The 20,240-nt window shown below is 40.0% G+C and overlaps 1 protein-coding gene across 4 annotated transcripts in view; it reads right to left on the bottom strand.

Annotated features, from left to right (window-relative positions):
• The window catches only part of SKIL (SKI like proto-oncogene), a 33,303-nt gene extending 15,803 nt beyond the window's left edge, over positions 1-17,500 (bottom strand). Inside the window, exons 1-4 of one of the 4 annotated variants that reach the window (XM_060149995.1) lie at positions 16,154-16,296; positions 15,413-15,746; positions 13,984-15,049; positions 2,164-2,257 (exon numbers count right to left, since the gene is read on the bottom strand). In XM_060149995.1, the coding sequence (XP_060005978.1) occupies positions 2,164-2,257; positions 13,984-15,025 (1,136 nt within the window). In that variant the 5' untranslated portion in view covers positions 15,026-15,049; positions 15,413-15,746; positions 16,154-16,296. Of the gene's footprint in view, positions 1-2,163; positions 2,258-13,983; positions 15,747-16,153; positions 16,306-17,339 lie in introns of those variants that run through there. The other 3 variants (XM_060149994.1, XM_060149996.1, XM_060149993.1) reach the window with 3 other exon arrangements.
• Between the last annotated feature and the right edge of the window lie 2,740 nt (positions 17,501-20,240).

The raw sequence follows: 20,240 nt of genomic DNA, 5'->3' as shown, positions 1-20,240 counted from the left end.
CAGAAAATTATAAGACACTGATGAAAGAAATTAAGGATGATACAGATAGATGGAGAGATATACCATGTTCTTGGATTGGAAGAATCAACGCTGTGCAAATGACTCTACTGCCCAAAGCAATCTACAGATTCAATGCAATCCCTATCAAACTACCACTGGCATTTTTCACAGAACTAGAACAAAAAATTTCACAATTTGTATGGAAACACAAAAGACTCTGAATAGCCAAAGCAATCTTGAGAACGAAAAACGGAGCTGGAGGAATCAGGCTCCCTGACTTCAGACTATACTACAAAGCTACAGTAATCAAGACAGTATGGTACTGGCACAAAAACAGAAATATAGATCAATGGAACAGGATAGAAAGCCCAGAGATAAACCCACGCACATGTGGTCACCTTATCTTTGACAAAGGAGGCAGGAATGTACAGTGGAGGAAGGACAGCCTCTTCAATAAGTGGTGCTGGGAAAACTGGACAGGTACATGTAATAGTAGATCACTCCCTAACACCATATACAAAAATAAGCTCAAAATGGATTAAAGACCTAAATGTAAGGCCAGAAACTATAAAACTCTTAGAGGAAAACACAGGCAGAACACTCTATGACATAAATCACAGCAAGATCCTTTTAGACCCACCTCCTAGAGAAATGGAAATAAAAATAAACAAATGGGACCTAATGAAACTTCAAAGCTTTTGCACAGCAAAGGAAACCATAAACAAGACCGAAAGACAACCCTCAGAATGGGAGAAAATATTTGCAAATGAAGCAACTGACAAAGGATTAATTTCCAAAATTTACAAGCAGCTCATGGAGCTCAATAACAAAAAAAGAAACAACCCAAACCAAAAATGGGCAGAAGACCTAAATAGACATTTCTCCAAAGAAGATATACAGACTGCCAACAAACACATGAAAGAATGCGCAACATCATTAATCATTAGAGAAATGCAAATCAAAACTACAATGAGATATCATCTCACACCAGTCAGAATGGCCATCATCAAAAAATCTAGAAACAATAAATGCTGGAGAGGGTGTGGAGAAAAGGGAACTCTCTTGCACTGCTGGTGGGAATGTGAATTGGTACAGCCACTATGGAGAACAGTATGGAGGTTCCTTAAAAAACTACAAACAGAACTACCATATGACCCAGCAATCCCACTACTGGGCATATACCCTGAGAAAACCATAATTCAAAAAGAGTCATGTACCAAAATGTTCATTGCAGCTCTATTTACAATAGCCCAGAGGTGGAAACAACCTAAGTGTCCATCATTGGATGAATGGATAAAGAAGATGTGGCACATATGTACAATGGGATATTACTCAGCCATAAAAAGAAACGAAATTGAGCTACTTGTAATGAGGTGGATAGACCTAGAGTCTGTCATACAGAGTGAAGTAAGTCAGAAAGAGAAAGACAAATACCGTATGCTAACACATATATATGGAATTTAAGAAAAATTTTAAAATGTCATGAAGAACCTAGGGGTAAGACAGGAATAAAGACACAGACATACTAGAGAACGGACTTGAGGATATGGGGAGAGGGAAGGGTGAGCTGAGACAAAGCGAGAGAGAGGCATGGACATATATACACTACCAAACGTAAGGTAGATAGCTAGTGGGAAGCAGCCACATAGCACAGGGAGATCAGCTTGGTGCTTTGTGACCGCCTGGAGGGGTGGGATAGGGAGGGTGGGAGGGAGGGAGACGCAAGAGGGAAGAGATATGGGAACATATGTATATGTATAACTGATTCACTTTGTTATAAAGCAGAAACTAACACACCATTGTAAAGCAATTACACTCCAATAAAGATGTAAAAAAAAATAATAAATAAAAATAAAATAAAATATCAAAGTTGCACACCACACTCTTGAAGAGTTGGTTTACTTGTTGAAGGGAAGTAAGGAAATAAAAAGAAAACTTCCAGTTTTTTCACTTTATGGCAAAAAAGAAATGACCTATTTCTAGGGGGAAAAAAAAAACATAGAAACACACAGGAAAGGTTAATTCAAATATTCAACACTATTTATAATTCATTTCATTGATTAGCAAAAAACCCTGAAACTATAAAATGAATTCCCAGGGCCTAGAATAGTACCTGATGTATAGATGTTGAATGAATGAATGAATGAGCCAATACCCACTCACCTGGGGTGTAGAAATGAATGTGTCTGAGAAACATGGTCACCTTCCTGCTTTATAACTGGATACCATGACTGTAATTCCATTCCTGGTGGTGTATCTATCTGTAGAAAAATGTGGAAGGGGAAAAGTTTATTGAAAGAGGATGTGATGGGTAATTTTATGTATCTACTTGACAGAGCCATAGGCTGCCTCTGGAAAACACTGACTAGTAAAGAATTATGTTATTTAAGAATCATCTTCTAATAAGGCAGTCTTTCCTTAAAGTACCATGTATAGTCACTTAAAACCGAAAGAGACATGAACTGTCCCATCACAAGAACACTTTTAGCATGTATGTTAACATGGACTACCAGAATGATTTCATCAAATATCATACTTATGGAATCTATTTTAAAAATCCATTTTAAATAATAGTACTCTGCAAATGTGCAGCATTGCTAAGTTCTGATTCTTCTCATTGTTACAATTACCTAGAATATACCCCCCCATCCCTATAGTATTTCTTAGCATATTATATTAGATACCATTCTACAGCAATATTTTGCCAAACTTTAAAACCACTGTGTCTGCTAACACTTATCAGTAAACCACATTTTCTCATAAATATGAAAAGTTCTTTTTAGCCCTGAAGGATGAACTCTACCTGTAAATAAAGTAAGAGGAGAAGGTAACTGGCCACCTCAAAGTTCACGATAAGAACTTTATATCCTGCTTATTTCTAACGAATACCTGATTAAGTAGGTATAATTATCTCCATTTTACAGCTAAGAAAACTGAGGTTCAGAAACTGAGATAGAAAAGAATAAATAACCTGTGGTTACTAACTTCCTCATTTGGTTTGTTTTATATTTTGTCTCCCCTCCCCCAACACACACACATATTGGTAGGAGATCAATGTTTTGTTAAGAATTACTGGGCAAGGAATTTGAAAGACTAACAAGAGCACAAGGTTATAGCGAAAAGAAGAGCATTTCGAAAGGATTTAAGAGGTGAGTATTCAGTGAGGGCCTCTAGACTCTGTAAGAGTAGAATTTGTTTCTAAACCTCACAATCCTGATCAAGTATTCTAAAGTTCAGAATCTGGGGCAAAAGCAACTGCTTATTTATAAAATAAATCAATCATTTGTTTACACAGTTTCTCAGCCTATAGCTTAGTTCTACCATAAATTAGAAAGGGAACTGACTGCTGGCAACAGAAATACTAAATGATAGATACCAGGTGCCAGCTGACAGCCTAGGGAGAGAGGAGAATTACAAGACACAAACACAAAAACTGATTCAAAAAGCAACACAATCTGAGGGCTTTATCACACATAGGCCAGGGCAAATAATTTAATGTATCTCAATTGTTCCCTACCCTTATCACAACAGAGTAACTGATGTTTAAGAAGTCTTGAGTCAACATGACATACTTATAGTCGATATTTATACTTACATTTATAGTATACCATATACATATATATATACCATACACATACCATTTAGAAAGACTGAAAACTATTTAAGACATTTTAGAATTCATTTAAAAAAAGGTTAAAGTTCTTAAAAAGACACAGTGCTGAGAAGAGTAGTTTCATCATCTAGAAAACTCACTTAGGCAGAACATTTTTCACCCCAACGCTGTGATAAAAAAGGTGTTAATGAGCAGGGGTAAGCTCACTCTAACAAATCAGTGACGTATAAGATTGGCTCAAATTAAACGAGAATTTCATTTTTAGAAGTTATCTGTTAAACTCATTATTTAGAAAATATGGAAAGCTCCACTTTAAATCAGTTTTATATCTGAGACAATTCTGGATGTACTGCCCAAGAAATCAACTGTTTCCAGATGTTTTAAATTAAAATTACTAAAATTGATTTATATATTTTAAAGTTTTCCCTCTATTACAGATAACTGGAATGTCAAATCTTCAGAATAACAAATTCTAAACTTCTTCAGCCAGAGATCTTGACTTCAAATCTGATTCAATTTTGATCAAGTTCATTTTAAAACTCTACAGCTTGATTTGTATAAGTTTTACCTTTATTCATGATCCAAACTCAGTATAGCTTTGTTTCCATGATGTCTCTAAACTTCAAATGCCACCTTAAATAACTGCTAGCACATTCTTTCTATTTAAACATCCATCCCTCTCTAGTTTCTGACCTTTATTTTGTTTCCTATTCTTGCACCAACACATGAAGAGAGTCACAGAGGAGGGGTTATTAAAAAAAACCTTCCTTAAAGATCACCTAGTGCAGTCCTCTAGGTAATGTCTGAACTCCCTATACAAAATCCCTGACAAGTGGCTATTCCGCCTCTGCTTAAACAGCAGCTTGAGGTCAAGTACTGTCTTAATCACTTTTGTATTTTCAGTTCCTAGCACCATGCATGGCATGTAGTAGGGACTCAATAAATATTTGTTGAATGAATTCTGAATGACAGTGTAGCTCATTAATTCCCAGGGTAGCCTTTTTTAAGGTTAATCTGCTACCAGGAAACTCACAAGATAGTCTCTTTCACATTTAATACCCTTCTGTTCAATGAAGTACCAACAATCCTAAGTCTCTGGGTTGTATTTTGAGAGATCAGATCTACAAATTAAATAATATAAATGATGGGGAAATGCACAACACTAACCATGATAAAATGTTGGGAGTTAATTTTACCTAATATGCTGTGGTAAGCCATAAACACATTTATAACAAATTATCCTAACTGCATGTTAAAAACAATTATGAAAAGCACATATTATACAACAGAACATTCACGGGCATGCCAGATTTTCTCATCTATTATGCATTTGTGGCAACATACAAATTAGGTCTTCAAAAAAAATAACAATATAATTAAATGGCACAGCAATAATGCTACTACTGATCAGGAATAAAAATGAGACACCAAGATACACACATCTATTGCCTTTCCTTTTACCTTTCAATATGAGAATAATTTCATTCCCTTCGTGTACTTAAACATTAAAATAGAATACATTACATTACTTGGCAAAGAAGAGAAGTAGATCACTTAGTAGCTTAAGTTAGAGCCTTAAGATTTTAAAATACTTCTATTGCCCAACTTCCCCATAATTATCTACCACAAAATGAACAGATGGCATCCTCATCTGAAACATATAAGAAAAATTTCAGACATATGATTTCATTCCAAAAGTTCTTTCTCTAAGTCGTAAAACAACAAATAACGTCTATGAAAGCAAAATTTAAATAAGCCCAAAATGTATAGAAGTTAACTTTAAATAAGTAAAAATTAGGAAATGCTTTATGCAAGTTTCTCTAAATTTCAACTTACTGTGTTATATACACATGACCCTTTAATAATCAGGTTTCCTAATAAAGAATCATTGTATTTTGGTACCATGCTTATTAGCCTCACAATGACAAATAGTTTAGAGAACTTGATTTCATTTACAAAAAGACCAATAAGCATTTGTCACCACTTTCTAGTTACAAAAGCAATTCCACCCACTCAGCACCCTTTGTATACTAACATTCCAATTTGCACTAAAAAAAAACTCCAAAAAACAAAAATCAAAATGCTTTAAAATTCCCAGATTTATCTTCAATAATAAACTTTGATTTGAGGTGGCACTTTAGTTTCTAATTACAGTGTCAGATTAATATTATGATCTTTAAGTCCTAATGACAAACATTGATGAACTAAAGAAATCAAGACAATATCTCAAAGTATTGATGGGATTTCAAAAATTCCCCTCAAAAAATCAGAATTAAATCTTTTTAAAATATGTGGAAAATATTTTTTAAAATAGAATTTAGAAAGACAAAGATTAATGTTTACATTTTGGTATTTATAAGCCAGTAAGCATATGAAGGACTAGTAGACTGATAAATTTCATAGTCTATCCTCCTATAATGGTGTGCTTACATAAAAAGTAAAAGATAATGCATATTAAATACACATTACTTTGTACAAGCCAAACGTAAATCGTTAGCAACCTTAGTAAACACATGACCAAACACATAGTTAAGCAACAACTCCTTAGCTATAAAGCCAATATACCTGCCAGGTTCCTTTTACTGTGTATAATACTAAGACATTCAAGTGGTCCATAAATCATTTCAGAAGGACACAAAAGACACCCTACCAGACAGCTGCCAACAACTCCTACTGAAAGAAACTGAATCTCTCAGAATAGGATCAGGTTTTCTCAATACTTCCAACAGGCTGTGAATGAGTGTTTCAACAACTGAAACAGCAATAGTGTTACAAGGTAGCAAATAGCTACTTAAGAGATTTTAAGGCTTAGTTTTGTGCCTCATTTCATTGTAATTATTAGAATTAATCAACCTAATGCAAAACCGGAACAATAAGGTCTAAGCACTTCCACTAACTTATCAAAGATGGATCTGCAGAAATCACAATGTCTGTTGCTCCTCCACACTACAGAATCATATCTACCTCATAAAGCCAATTTTAGGTTTAAAGTGCTTAAAAACTCTCAAAGGAAAAGCAAGGTCACATTCTTATAATGTGCAACTCTCTTCTTAAATCCTTCATGGAAACAAAGCCATGTAAAAGTCAGTAGTACGATGATATTCCTCCCTTAAACTTAAAGGAAACAGGGCTTCCCTGGTGGCACAGTGGTTAGGAATCCGTCTGCCAATGTAGGGGACAAGGGTTGGAGCCCTGGTCCGGGAAGATCCCATATGCTGTAGAGCAACTAAGCCCATGAGCCACAACTACTGAGTCTGCACTCTAGAGCCCGCAAGCCACAACTACTGAGCCCGTGTGCCACAACTACTGAAGCCCGCATGCCTAGAGCCCGTGCTCCGCAAGGACAAGCCACTGCAATGAGAAGCCCGCACACTGTGAACTCGCCGCAACTAGAGAAAGCCCGTGTGCAGCAACGAAGACCCAATGAAGCCAAAAATAAATAAATTTATTTTAAAAAAAACTTAAAGGAAACAAACTGATAAAAATCCTGTTAATTTCTGGAACTTGAAAAATAATTTCTTTACACTGGAATTCTATGGTGTCCAATCCACTTAATATTGCAATTATTTGAAAATTTCCATGTCATATACATCTTTTCACTAAAATATCTGTTATAAAAAGTTTTAATCTAGGGCTTCCCTGGTGGCGCAGTGGTTAAGAATCCGCCTGCCAACGCAGGACACACGGGTTCAAGCCCTGGTCCAGGAGGATCCCACGTGCCGTGGAGCAACTAAGCCCGTGCGCCACAACTACTGAGCCTGTGCTCTAGAGCCCACGAGCCACAGCTACTGAAGCCTGCACGCCTAGAGCCCGTCCTCTGCAACAAGAGAAGCCACCACAATGAGAAGCCCGCGCACTGCAACGAAGAGTAGCCCACGCTCACCGCAACTAGAGAATGCCTGCGCCCAGCAACAAAGATCCAACGCAGCCAAAAATAAATAAATTTTTTAAAAAAGTTTCAATCTATATACATGTTAGGCTTTGCTTTTCTATCCCATTTCAGCATAGATGCTTTTTAAAAATTATCTCAGATTTTGGCCTTCAAATAATGTCAATTGACAATATCAAAATGTAAATTAGTTAATTTTACTATGTGCAATATATTGCATTTTTTTAAATTTTACTCTATTTCATGTATTTTTAAAATGCTGGTGACCCAGTAAATTGACTTTTTTGATATCCCCCTCACCCTTCTCAACTGAGGTTCTCAAGAAAATTAAGCCCAAACTCTGCAAAGCTTCCACTGTATGCATTAAATTAACTTCTCTCCAAAGGACTTAGAAAGGTACTATATACCATCCTTTCTATGGCTTAATTCTCCTCTCATAGAACCCCAGATGAGAAAGGCTGCATGGGTGACAAATTGCAATTTGATAAACACTGCTCTAAGTACATGTCCTAAAGTTTGTCCAAATGTATTATTTCAACAATTAGGTCTTAAGTTAATAACCTGTGCACTCTACAGATGCTTTTGCACAGATTTACAAAGCATTATGTACGTAAAGGAATAAATTCCAATGGTGGTTATCACTCCATGGTGAAATTATGAGGAAATTCTGTTTTCTTCTTTGTACTTTTTTTAGGATTTACTCTAATGGGCCTATATTGCTTTCAAAAAAAAAAATTTTTTTTTTCAAAATGGAAAGCCGTAGTATTATGTACCAAAATGGTCTTTAGTAATTTTAACTTTTGTATTCCTTGTCCCCATAAGATAAACAAAATAGGCACTTTTAAGGCTATTAGAAATCTCAAAATAAATTCAATACCACAAATAAAAACAAAATGCTGTTTCGCTTTAAAACGAAACTCTTTTCCTCCTTGAAAATCACTGGTAGCTTTCTAGGGCTACTAAGACTTTTCATTCAGTTGCATCCAAACTTTTGTTAAGCATACATCACATTCTAGGTTTAGAAACTACGAGATGAATTCCTGCCCTAGGGAGCCTCCAACTAGTCTTTACATACATATTTCTGTGACCCATTTCTAAGTCTAGGAATCAAAATGAGTTTTAAACTAACTTTAAATCTTTCCTATTCATTTCTCTTTCTGCCTAGCGTGGTGCTGTAATACTTTATTTAGTGATGGAACCAAACCACACCTTAAATTATACATTCTTCATGCCTTTTTAGTCAAATAAAATCCTTACATTATTTTAATGTACATGTAACGTATATGAAACCTCAACAGACCAAATTTTATGCATTGACAAAATAAAGGTTCAAGCCATTACTAAAACTATTCCCAAACTAGTTCTACCTCTTTACTTGAACAAATTGAGTTCTGGCTCCACACTCTCTACTACCAGAATTCTAAAGGCATTGAAATTAATCCAATTCTTGCTTTCTTCCTTGTTCTCCAAGTGGTATAAATTATAACATATGCATAGGTATGAGAACACTACTGGCTAACTATGTACCGATTCAGGCCTATCCTTTTTCTTTTCTTCCTTGAAGTTTCTTAATTTTTTCCCATTTCTCAGACCAAAAGGATAAAGCGTTTTATCAGAAGCCTTTTTTAAAATATTAACATTTTAAAATGTTTAAAAAATTAAAATTTTTTAATGATAAAATGAATATAGACTCTATATTTCCTAAACCATAAGGGGGCACTATTCCCAAAGCCATTCTAAAGATTTCACTGAAATTTCCTTATTTTTTATAACAAATGTGTTTTCACTGAAATTTCCTTCTTGTATTTTATAACAAACGTGTTTTGTACTTTCTTCTTGCATACTTCATTCTGATAAATAAACAAATATCCAACTAGTATAATTACTGTGTACAAACAACTAAAAGTGAGATACAGCTGAGCCCAACACTCAGTTATCTTACTTTGAAATATCTTCAGATAATTCTAGATAAATCAAGAAAATGTTTGGGGAAAGGAAAAATCCCGAAATACATATTAGTAAATATTTCAATAATAGTTTGAAGTACCATCTGATATTTCTAGACTCAACTTCCAAAGTACTTTTAAATCCATTCTCTCATTTGACCAGTTGTCTTATTCAACAGTTTATTTGCAAATTATATAAGTTTATTAAGGGTTAAACCATAATTTTTCCAAAAAAATCCCCAATATTCTAAAATACAATGGAGCATTGTCTCCCCAAAATTTATTCAGTTTAAAAAATTTTTTCTTTTTCACTGAGTAACTTTGACCTGCCAAGCAGTAAACTAAATTCTGGGAAACCAGGAAAAAGATCGTCTCAAAACTCATTAAGACAGTTGTTAATTTTATAAAGTTAGAAAAAAATATTCATACTCGTCCCTTATATGAGCACAAATACTTCATTTGATTCTGACCTTATAGCCACTTAATAAAAATTTATGCTAATCATAAAATGCAAACTCTGCCTCTGATGTAACAAATTACCATCAAATCTATCACAATTATTACTGGTACACATTTTGTCCCAACACTACTCTGCAAGTTACCCATCCTCTCTAGTGTATTTCTTTACCTCACTTAGGTTGGTACTAAGAAACACACTTCCTAAACAGAAGTATAATAGCTTACAAGAGGGGAGAAATTTTTTGGAGGATTATCATTATTGCCAATGACCTCGCAGAAATGAACTGTAAGAAAAATGCAAAACTAAAAAAAGTGAAATGTTTAATTAATAGGCTTTAAGAGGAAAACTTTTAAGTTGATATCTTTAGGTAATCTATTTGCATCACAGATAATCCATAGGATTTTTTCCCTAAGCAAAGTAAGAACTGTATTATTTTACTTACCTAACAGTACTCAAGTCTAAATGTTAGAAATCTAAATTTTAACCCCTAAAAATTTATAAAGGCATAAACCATCTTTACTTAGTGAACTGGAGAATGTCAGCCACATGCTGTAACAGCAAAGAATCACCTATAATGATCTTATCAGTTGACTACAAATAGGTTTTTCTAATGTGCTTGAAAATAATCTCAAGGAAACATCACCCTTCAAATTTTACTTACAAATGATCAGTTTGCTTGGCAAACCTTTTTTCCACAGATAGAAACTAAGATTCAACAAAATCAGAATTAGATCAAATAAACAATACCCACTGGAGATATGGAAAAGAATCAAGAATATGATATTCTTCCATATGTTTGTGCACTATAAAATACAATAATCATTTTTCTAATAAAAACATAAAAAACTCAAATGATATGAAGAGACAGTTTTGATAACACCATTTTGCAAAGCAACCTAGGCAAATCTAAAAATCAAGTATTATTTCTTGTGGTGACCTGAGTGAGAAAGAGTTCAAAATACTATACCTCTGGTGTCTGCAAAGAATAGTCAGCTCTTCACTTAGAACACTGACCTTCTACCACTTATTTCTCCCATCTAAATATAGCTCCTAACTATGCAAAGTAAATATAGTTTTTAGTTATGCAAATAGTTTGGTGACCATCACTAATATAATTTCCATCCTTAGAAATAATTCAACAGTTGCTACATTTCAAACAATTGCCTACTGAGTTTGAGGGGATTTTTAAAATTCAAAAACCTACTCTGACTACATTAACTAAACATACCCAATTACATCAGTGTTCACACTAAACATAAGGACCTTTAGATAAGAGGTTAATATATTTAGCATATGCTTTAATTTTTTAAAAAAAATCCTGTTTTGACTTTTTTAAATGAGCTTCCTCTGGATGTATTTGGTTTGTTGGGCAACCAATTCAGTGACTCACAGAAGATAATGAAAAATGTTCCCCAGCCAAGGACTATCTCCGTGCCCCCTTCCCAGTAAAATACCTTAGTCTACATACAAGTTAACAGAGAGCTTAGGAACCATTATACTAAGGTAAGTTGATAAGAAAAGTTAATGTTTCTCAAAATTCAGTTTCTGCTACTGAGTTTGCTTCTGGGAAAAGTAGTGAAAATTACTAGACTTGAAGTCAGAAGAACTGCATTCAACTCCTGATTCTACCACTTACCAGTTATACAACCAGAAGCATGTGACCCATCTGAACCCACCGGTTTCTCATCTCAACTTCAAAAGAGAACTACTTTGCCAAGTTTTGAGGAGTAAATTTTCAAAATGTGAAGTGGCAAGCATGTATTACTACACATGAACTCCCCAAACACTTCTTTCTTAAAGGTTTGATTACTGGAAATTTTCAAATTCCCTTAAATTGCTTAAAATTCACATAAAATTGGAAAAAATAACAGAACACACCAGAAACACTGGCAAATACTGCAAAACATAACATAGTAAAAATATGGGGAAAAAAATTTCACGGCTTCCCCAAATAAAAACTGAATTCAAATTAATAAATTCTGAGACAATAAATGACTACATCCTGATGAAGGACAGTTTCAATTTTAACCAAACCCTAGCACATTCAGTTTCAGTTAAGTAAATTCATCACCTTTTTTTTTTTAACCTTTATCATGGTTCTCAGATATTTTTTCTCACAAACACAGAGCAGGAATATTAGGCAAAGTAATTTATCCCCAAAATGCTTACGTCAGAGCAACCAAGATTGGACCAAGAATATCTGGCAAATAATGTGGCCACCTATGGACATGTGAGAGTCCTAGTTACGTTAGGGCAAGATATCATAAATGTCAAAAGGGGCATTCCACATTTTGAGAATACAGACAATTCTAAACACTATTTTCAGCGTGGGACCAAGCCAGCTGTAAGCGTGTCCAACAATGTGAGAACTGGCTTGAAGTCAATTCTGCTTTAAAATCAGTTAAACAATATAAACTTACCTAGTAGCCACAGGCAAGGAATTTCCAAGAAGTACTGACCAGTTTGGAATCAGCAAGTAGCAAACTACCCTGAATTCAAGTCTGAAATTATCTTCATTGGGCTTCTGAAGCAAATCACTGTCTTAAAACTACACTGTAACTAAATTTCCCTCAAAACCTGAAAGGTTTAAAGCACAGGCCATGAAACCTTAAGTTTCTTGCCCAAGCTCTAATCTTGCTGTAAATAAACTTCCGTCATTTAATACTTCTGTGAAGCAGAAAGGGCAGAGATATTTCAAGGAATAAAAACTAATTAATAGTGGAAATATTAGATTCTTAAGATGAAACACGGCCAATCTTTTGTGGTACCAATCAAATAAAATTGTACGTGTAAAACTGTTCAAAAGCAATGCTTGCCACATTTTAAACACTTAGTGTTAGCTATTATACTGATTTTAATCGAGTAGGCAAATATTTAAAAACCAGATCAACAAACTGAATATTTAATAGCCTAAATCTTATCTATTAGCCAGCCATTCAAACTCTTAGAATGAACTAGTGTAGCCTACCAGATAATGCAGTGGGAAAATAAGTTTAAAATCTCTTTGCTGAGACGTTTTTATATTAATGTTTATTTAATCTAAAATAATGTTGGACTTCCCTGGTGGTGCAGTGGTTAAGAATCCGCCTGCCAATGCAGGGATACAGATTCGAGCCCTGGTCCGGGAAGATCCTACATGCCGCCGAGCAGCTAAGCCCGTGCGCCACAACTACTGAGCCTGCGCTCTAGAGCCCATGAACCGCAACTACTGAGCCCGCGCACCACAACTACTGAAGTCCGGGCACCTAGAGCCCGCACTCTGCAACAAGAGAATCAATCAACTGCAATGATAAGCCTGTGCACCGCAAGGAAGAGTAGCCTCCGCTCGCTGCAACTAGAGAAAGCCTGAGTGCAGCAATGAAGACCCAATGCAGCCAAAAATAAATAAATAAAATAATTTTTTTTAATTTAAAAAATAAAATCTTTATTCTAGCTGCCATAATTTTTTTAATTATTCCTCTCTTTAAAAAAAATTCTTGGTGACTAGAATCACGAAATTTTCAGATAAATCTGTCATTTGCATTTGTCTCCAGTACTGATCAAGTCTGAATATTCAATTACAGAAACAATGTCAGAAATCCTAAATACACCTTTGAAAAAACGCTGTTTGGAGCCCACCACCAGAGTTGTATGGGCTACCTATTATATCATTTGCAAATAGAGATAACACCAAAGTGTAAATTATCTTGAGTCCTAGGAAAACAACTGATTTAGTCATCAAAAAGCAAGATGTGTGAAAACAAGGACATGGCTTGAAAAAGAAGCCCCAGATCCTCCACTCCCTGGCTATATAATCTTGGGAAAGCCACTTGATCTCCCTGAGCCTCATTCTCTTTATCTGTAAAATGGGAATAATCCCACTTCTCTCAGTAGGTTGTTTGGAAGATCAAATGAGAACACATACAGGAAAGCACTTTATAGCCTAAAACGTGTAATACAGACATAACACATTATTTAGATGAGTTTTTCCTGTTGTTGCATGAGCAGTAATAGTTTAACAGTTATATTCTAAATAGACTTTTAATTTCAAAGTAAACCATTACCGTTATTCAAAATTGCTATTAAAAAAAAAAACTTGCCTTGGATTGAGTCCTCTTCCCATTTCTCATGCTAAATTTCTCCTTCATTTCTTCTAAAATTACCTTCAGTTTCTTTTCTTCAGGTGTCCCTAAGTATTTTTGGTTCACGTGAAGATAGCAATGCCATTTGGCTGATTCAAAGCCCCAGTGGCAAGTCCTTTTGTCGGGTGATCTGTGAGAATGCATCACAAATGTCTGAGGCGCAAACATTCCACAGCACTCCAGACACTGAATACACGGGGCATCTGGCTGAACATAAAATTGGGGTGCAAATAAACCCTGACATTTGCCTAAGCATTCATGTTCCACTTCAAAGGCACTGCCAGTTTCCTTCAACTGGGCCAATGAGTTCTTAGCAGGAAGTATACTACCATTTTGAGGAAAAGTGCGTGGCCGCAATAAAGCATTACACAGTCTTTGTGCATCAGTTAATGTGATCAGCCCACAGGACGGGGCATTGAATGGAAGTATTCCCAGGACCTTTAAGATATGAAGCTGGTCTGATGTACACCTTGAACAATAGATGTACAATTCATCACATACTGTATTTATCTGTTGGAGTGAAAATTCTCTGAGAACAGAATTTAGGACTTGGGGCAAACAGAGTCTCTTTTCTCCTCCAACCTGAAAACAAGAAATAGACTCCCCTTCCAACACAGTCTGGGTGAGTTCTGTCGAGCTATCAGAAGGGATGAGCAGTGGACCAGGAAGAACTTGAGGAGATGGAAGAGGCAGAAACACAGTAGGTGACATGCTTTCTTGGGAATACCGAGCGGAAAATGCTGCTGGTCCACCCAGAGAGCTCTGGCTACTTAAATGGAATTGTGCCAAAGTGTGTTTCAAACTGGGATTTAAATGTAAAGGTTCAGGCACAGAGGCACAGGTTCTCTTGACATGCTCTTCATCAGTTTCCATTGGCACTTCATAGTCGTCCAAGTGTTCCTTCTTTACAGTTGGCATCTTGTTTACCATCATTTTTCCATTTGCATGAATGTCTGTCATCATTTTTTTCACTGGAGGGCTGCCATCATCTCCCATCCCGTTCAGTTTTTTATTTGAGCCCTGAACCAAGGAAAAATTTGTCTGTAGGTTTTCCATTGCTAAAAACTATTGTGTTAAATAAGTAAGTCTGAGATTTGCATTGTTAACTAGTTGCTTATTTGAAGAGAGAAACACAATGTATACCAATACTTATGGTAACTTAATCAAACAGAAAATTTAAATTTCCAAAGAGATCTCCCTAAACTACTCAATAGATTTTGCAACTTTGTTTTGGTTCTGCTTATACTCCAAGTATAATTTCACTTCAAGTGCTATAAAATTTCTTATTGTCTAATAACACAGAAAATAATTTTAAGAGGCACACTTCCAAGGAAGCCTTTGTTTTCTTAAGTTCTTCAGATATATGTATTAAAATAAAGTTACCAGTTCTCTCAATTCAAGATGTCCAAGTTCAACGCAATAGTTTGGTTTGGTTTTAAGCACAACACGCAAAAAGTTTATGCAATTACTTGAGTCAAAATTATGCACCCAAATTTAGTATTTGGCACCAAGGACACCAAAAAAGGAGGGAAAAAAGTATCTTCTCTAAAAATGATGATCTGTTGGTCTGTGTGGACAAAATGAAGGCTTGTATAAATCCTCACACCAGTTAAGAAGAGTCTCTGACTCCACTTGAACTTCTACAATTAAAAATGAAACCTAAAGAAAAACTGCCCAGTTATCTTCAGGATTACTGTTCATTCTTCTTTTAATTAATCTGGAAGAGAAGGGGGTTAGGGGAGAGTTACATTTGAATTTGCTCCAGAGCCCGAAGGGTCAGTTTGAAAATAGTTTCTTAATCTTAAACTGAGTTCACTTTACCAAAGGTGACACTTGAGTGATTCCTTTAAATCTAATACCAGTTAACTAGAAGTACCTTCATTTAAATAGGAAAGCAATTCGGAGAATGGGTAAAGGTTGCAATAATATCCCTCAAAAGGGAGAGGGTTACTCCTACTCAGAACAGGAAGAACCTTAAAGAGATCATCTCACCCAAAACTCAATACTAAAGGTTTTCTCAGTTATGCCATTTTAGCTAAAATCACCTATTACTTCATCTCTCAATTAAAAAAAAAAACCCACCAGTTTCATCCAAAAAAATCAGATACTAGTTAACATACCTACCATATGTAAGTTACAATCTTAAGTGCATAATCCATCTAGTCAGCGTAGGCTATTTTTCTGGAATGACTGTAAGCAAAAATTAACTTTCCCTTTAAAGGGTTAGAGAATTTGCTTAATGGAAGCCAAAAGCTACAGACTCCACTCCTGGGAATCTCCATCCTTGAACAAGACTAATCCGGGACAAAAAGCACAAGGCAGACAGACCTCACAAAGAATGCAAATGGAGGAAGAGGGAAAAAAAGAAAAGATTCTTCTTCCACTTCCTTCTTGAGAGAAATTCCAAAAGGAATCCCAATAAATAGAAATTTTTGCCTCCCAAACTGCGAGGAATTTACCTTAAAACAGACCCAAAGGGTTAAGGACCAAGGCCACTAGCCAACGTACTGATTTCGCCCACCACAGGAACACCTCAGCCAACGCTGGCCAAGGAAGAGGGGAGGAGGCGAGACCTAGAATGGGGGAGCCCCCAAACCCTGAAATCCTCGGCCCACGCAAAGCCACCCACCCATCTCAAACCCGAGGAGGCGGCGGGGCGGTGGGGAGGAAGGGACCCGGGACGCCTCGGGGCGTGCCAGGGGGTCGTGGGAAGTGGAGGAAAAGGAGCACCCCACCGCGGTCTCGGAACACCCCCAGGGCCCTCCCCACACCACCCCGCTGAGTGGGCCGCTGAGAAGACTGGAAATCCCCCGTGCACCCTCTCCCCGGGAAGTTCTCGGGTGTTACCTCAGCACCCCTAAGGCTGCACCTCCCTCGCCCGCCCGGGACCAGAAGAGAGAGGGGCGGGTGGGGAGCCCAGCCGGGATCCCCCAGCCGCTGGGCGCCGACCAACCGGGTCGAGCCCGGGGCATCCCCGCGCAGCACAGACAGGCGGCGGGGGGGCGGGGACTGGCGCCCAGGTCTCCGGGGTCCCGACGGCTCCGGTCAAGTGCAGCGCCCTGCCCCTGCCCACCGTCCGGCATCAGCGAGACAAGATACGCCGTGAGACACCCGCCCCGCGCCCCCACGCCCCGGGGCTCCGACCCCACCCGTGACCCGCGCATCCGCACCCCCGACTCCGGCCTCCGCGCCCCAGGAAGCCCGATGAGCTTTGTTAACTCCCCACTACCCCCGGCGCTGCCGTCGGGCGCCCCGGGGGCCGCGCGCCCCTTGCCTCCCGCCGCGTCCCCCGAGCGAGCCGAGGCCGCACCTGTGCCAGCCGCCGCCGCCGCCGCCGCCGCCGCTCGCCCGCTCCCCTCGGCTGTGCCGGCGCCGCTCCGAACCCCACACACATCGCTACACACAGCCCTCTGACGTCACCGAGTCCTCGGCCCGCCCACGTCACTGCGGAGACACACGGCTTCCCGCAGACGCCGCCGCCGTCTCCGGCCGCCCGGGGCAGAGGGAGGGCGGAGGGGCGGAGGGACGGGGGGGAGGGGAACGTAGCCAGCAGCGGCACCGTGCCCGCGGGCCGGCCGCCGCCTCGCGGCTCCTAGCCCCTCGGGGACGCGCGCGCCGTCTGGACTATTGTGGCTCCCGAGGGCTACCCCGGCCCGTCGCCTGGCGCGCGCGCCCCTCCCCCCAGGCGCGCGCCCGGCGTTCCCAGCCCCGCGCGCCGTCTGGGCGGCTGGCGCGCGGCGCTGTCTGCGGTGCACCCGGCGCAGACAGGATGTTCCCTCCCCGCCCCACCCCCACCGCCGCCCTCCCTTCTTCCTTCCTCGAGTCGCCCAGCCGGCTGTCTGGGGCCGCCACCGCCCCGCCCCCGCCCCACCCGCTGCTCGGTGGAGACGGGCCAGACCCGGGGGCGCCCTGGTCGCTCGGCCGCCGCACGACACGGAGAGAGGGGGCAGGGCGGCCGCGCGGTGCACTGTGCGCGACCCCAGCAGCCGGCAGGGCGGAGGCAGGGCCCGCCCGGCCGAGCGCCGCCGCCCGAGGTCAGGCACGGGCGACCCTCCCCCCGCGGGGCGCAGCTGGGCCGCCCCGCCCCGGAGGCAGCCGAGCGGCGGCCTCCCAGTTTCGCACCCCCCACAGTGTGGGCCCTGCGCGCTGGGGCTGCCCCCCGCCCCTGCGGGGCCCCCCCGCCCGAGGGCCGCCCCGCCAGCTGCTGGCGCTGCGCTCCGCCCCACACCGCCGGCCCCCGCCTTGCCCGGGCGGCCTCCGCCCAGGCGTCTTGCCGGGGCTGACCTTCTCCGCCATCCGGCCGGGCCGGAGGGCTGGCCGAAGTTCCGGCAAAACAGAGAGAAAACATTTTTGTCTCTGCTTCTCGGACTCCCTCCTCCCACCCCCTCACCAGCCTGCTCTCTCGGTTCCAAAAGGGAGCTAGAAATTACATGTTTCTGCAGTGTTTCCTGAGGGCTTTGGGGTTTTGTTTTGGAAGCGATCAGGAGATGAGACGAGGAAAGAGACGACTGAAGAGCTTTCGGCTGTGACCCTCGGGGCTGGACAGTGGTCTCCCTGGTCTGTGTTCCGGGGTGGCTAGTTAGCATATTGAACTCTGCCGAGCTGCTCCGTCATATTTCGAAACATCAAGAAAAAACCCTTTTTCCCGCCCCACCGCAAAATCAGGAGACTGACCCCCAGGTCTCAGTGCACCAAATTCAGAAGACTCGAGCTTCGTCCCCCTCCTTTTTTTTTTCTTTTTGCCAGTTTTCTCCCCATTTCTCCTGGTTTTACTGCTTCGAGGTCACTCGTATGGGGTCCACATTTGGAGCCAGCCGACTGGGAATACCCCTGTGCTCATAGATTTTTTTCCCTCTTTTCCTCCCAACGGGCCTACTAAAGGCTCACGAGCCTCTCTTTCGCTCCACACACACGTTCCGTTCTTTACACCACGATCGCCGTGCTCCCGGGTCGTGCCCCCTTCTCCCACCCCCCATCTTCCCCTCCTTGACTGCCTCCTTTCCAGAACATGAATAATTCCGCAGCACTTCCCATCTGTTATTGCCATAGAGACAGAAGCTCAGCAAAGATAATGATGTTCTCTGTAGAGCCAGTTGGGGGAGAACAGCATCTGCGAGACTGGGGGATAGATTTTCTAACCTCAAGAAGAGTCAGAAGGCCCGGCTGAAGGTCTGATGTGGAAGACTGGACAGTCCTGAGACTTGGCATCTGGTCAGCTCTCGGCACTTGGCTCGTGTCTAGCCAGAAGAAACAATTTTTAGAAACCAAAATGACAGATTTTTTTTTAAGTGATTTCAAATTGCAATTAATGATAAATATTCAGTACTCATTTTATCAACCATAAAAATAATTACTTGCTAGCACATCCAAAGGCCTAAGGGCCAAAATCAATTGGACAGTAAATAGACTTTTGAGAAATCAAACACATTATCCTCTCCCCTGTTCTTTTGATTTGCTTTCCCCTGGTATATGTTTTTTTAGTGAAGGATCTTTTGTGCTGGTGACTTTATGTACAATGGTTTGAGAAATAGTGACAGGCAAATGTGACTAGAACCAATCAAGCTTTGAGGATTTTTTTTTTCACTATTCATCAAAGTACGAAATGTACCAGATTAAAGTTCACTTTGCCCTTGAATTCCCAAGGTCTTGGCCTCAAAGGTACAGGTTTGAACTCAAGTGAAACTAAGCAGGGTACATTTACATAGATCTGAGGCAGATGGGAAGGCACACACTAACTGACATTTTTGCAGGCCTACTTAAGGATGTTTGGAAATTATCGGTAAAATTGACTGTATAACATAAAACAAAAAGCACTGAAACAAATGATAATGGTTCTTTATCTGAGAAACAGAATTGAATGATCACAGAGAATACAGGCCTTAGAAAAAATAATCACGGTGAGGTAATGAATATTGTAATCCCCACATACTGATGGTCTTCATCAGCATTGAAAAGTCAGTTTAAGTATCAGTTAGTAAATAGCTATTAAACTGGTTTTGCATGGCCTCCTACCTTACCATCCTGGTTTCCAGCAGGTGCTAAGCAAGGCCACAGTGAGAGTGTGTGCCTGTGTGCACGTTAAAATTCCAAACGATTGGGGGTACGGGAGCACTACCTACTGTCTCATCTTCCATTAAACAGCACAGATAGAAGATGCAAACTAGCTGGTACTAGGTGGTCTAGAACTTCTTTTTCAGTAGTTACAGATGTC

Source organism: Lagenorhynchus albirostris, chromosome 5, assembly GCF_949774975.1.
Source record: "Lagenorhynchus albirostris chromosome 5, mLagAlb1.1, whole genome shotgun sequence".
In the NCBI taxonomy this organism is placed as follows: domain Eukaryota; kingdom Metazoa; phylum Chordata; class Mammalia; order Artiodactyla; family Delphinidae; genus Lagenorhynchus; species Lagenorhynchus albirostris.
The sequence above is the reverse complement of the archived record's forward strand: the minus strand, read 5'-3'. Positions and strand labels throughout refer to the sequence as shown.